The 1181-nt window shown below is 39.1% G+C and overlaps 1 protein-coding gene across 1 annotated transcript; it reads right to left on the bottom strand.

Annotated features, from left to right (window-relative positions):
- Nucleotides 1-44: 44 nt before the first annotated feature.
- SARC_16752 (hypothetical protein) lies at nt 45-918 on the bottom strand (the record flags this gene model as incomplete). Its single annotated transcript, XM_014289146.1, has 2 exons — nt 45-166; nt 786-918. 2 exons carry the CDS (start codon nt 916-918, stop codon nt 45-47), a joined length of 255 nt encoding a protein of 84 aa, XP_014144621.1.
- Between the last annotated feature and the right edge of the window lie 263 nt (nt 919-1181).

Genomic DNA, 1181 nt, shown 5'->3' with positions numbered 1-1181 from the left:
ATATATATACATACATACATATATATACATATATATGCTGATTTTCACCTTCGAGTCGAGTGTGCTGTTGAGCTGAGTGTGTTCTTCTGGAAAGTGTCTGTGTACGAGAAGGGTGGCATGGGGCTGGCTTGGATGAACTTTTCGTAACTATCGACTTCGGCAACATCTGAAAAGAGACAATCAACATAAAAATAAGTTGTCTATTGAACCCTATTCAAACGAAACGCAGTAAATTTCGAAACAAGCAAACATGGTTACTCACCCTGAGCGTTTGTACGTTTGTGTTCGCTATACATAGGCCTACGAGGGGGTCTATATAATTTGTATCTTATTCGCGTTTCTTGCATCTGACCGACCCTATCGTACCGAACTCTGACATAGGTATACACTGCACTATTGTGTGTGATATGACCATTAGATAAACTATGAACCCACAGCACAATAATAGAACAAAAAAATACAAGACCTGCTACATCAACAACGAAACAAGAACAAAAGCAAAAGCAAAAGCAAAAGCAAAAGCAAAATATGCCGTATAACGTAAACTAACAACACACAAAAATACATTATACGGCGAGAGTCTACCAATACTGTCGATACGACCTATCCGCCATAGCCCGAGTTTTCTCTGTATTCTTCACCATAGACCAGATAGAATCTGGCATTTTGTATATATGTATATATATATACATATACATATACATATACATATATATATACACTTACACACATACAGATATGTACGACAGCGTGCAATTAGTAGCCATCACACGCTACACACATACCCGTATAGTCAGATTTGTACTTTTGGTCCTCAAATTTGAACTGCACACTGCGGTTTTTCTGCGCAGGTGTGCGATTTGTTTTATCTGCAAACGAGGTCTGTCGCCCCAAACCAGGCGCAGGAGTTGATCCCATTGGTCTTGACGTGTGTGCGTGTGAGTGCGTGTGCGTCTTTGAACGATACCCAGACCCAGCAGAAGGGGCCCTGGTAGGCTGGATGGTGAGAGGATAATTTACATTAAAACTCAAGCCGTGTGTGTGTGTGAGGGTAGCTGTATGTATGTATGTATATATGTATGTATGTATGTATGTATTTATGTATGTATGTATGTATGTATGTATGTATGCATGTATGTATGTATGTATGTATGTATGTATGTATGTATGTTTGTATGTAT

Source organism: Sphaeroforma arctica, assembly GCF_001186125.1.
Source record: "Sphaeroforma arctica JP610 unplaced genomic scaffold supercont1.8785, whole genome shotgun sequence".
Taxonomy (NCBI): Eukaryota; class Ichthyosporea; order Ichthyophonida; genus Sphaeroforma; species Sphaeroforma arctica.
Note: the sequence above shows the minus strand (reverse complement) of the source record. Positions and strands in the feature narration are given on the sequence as shown.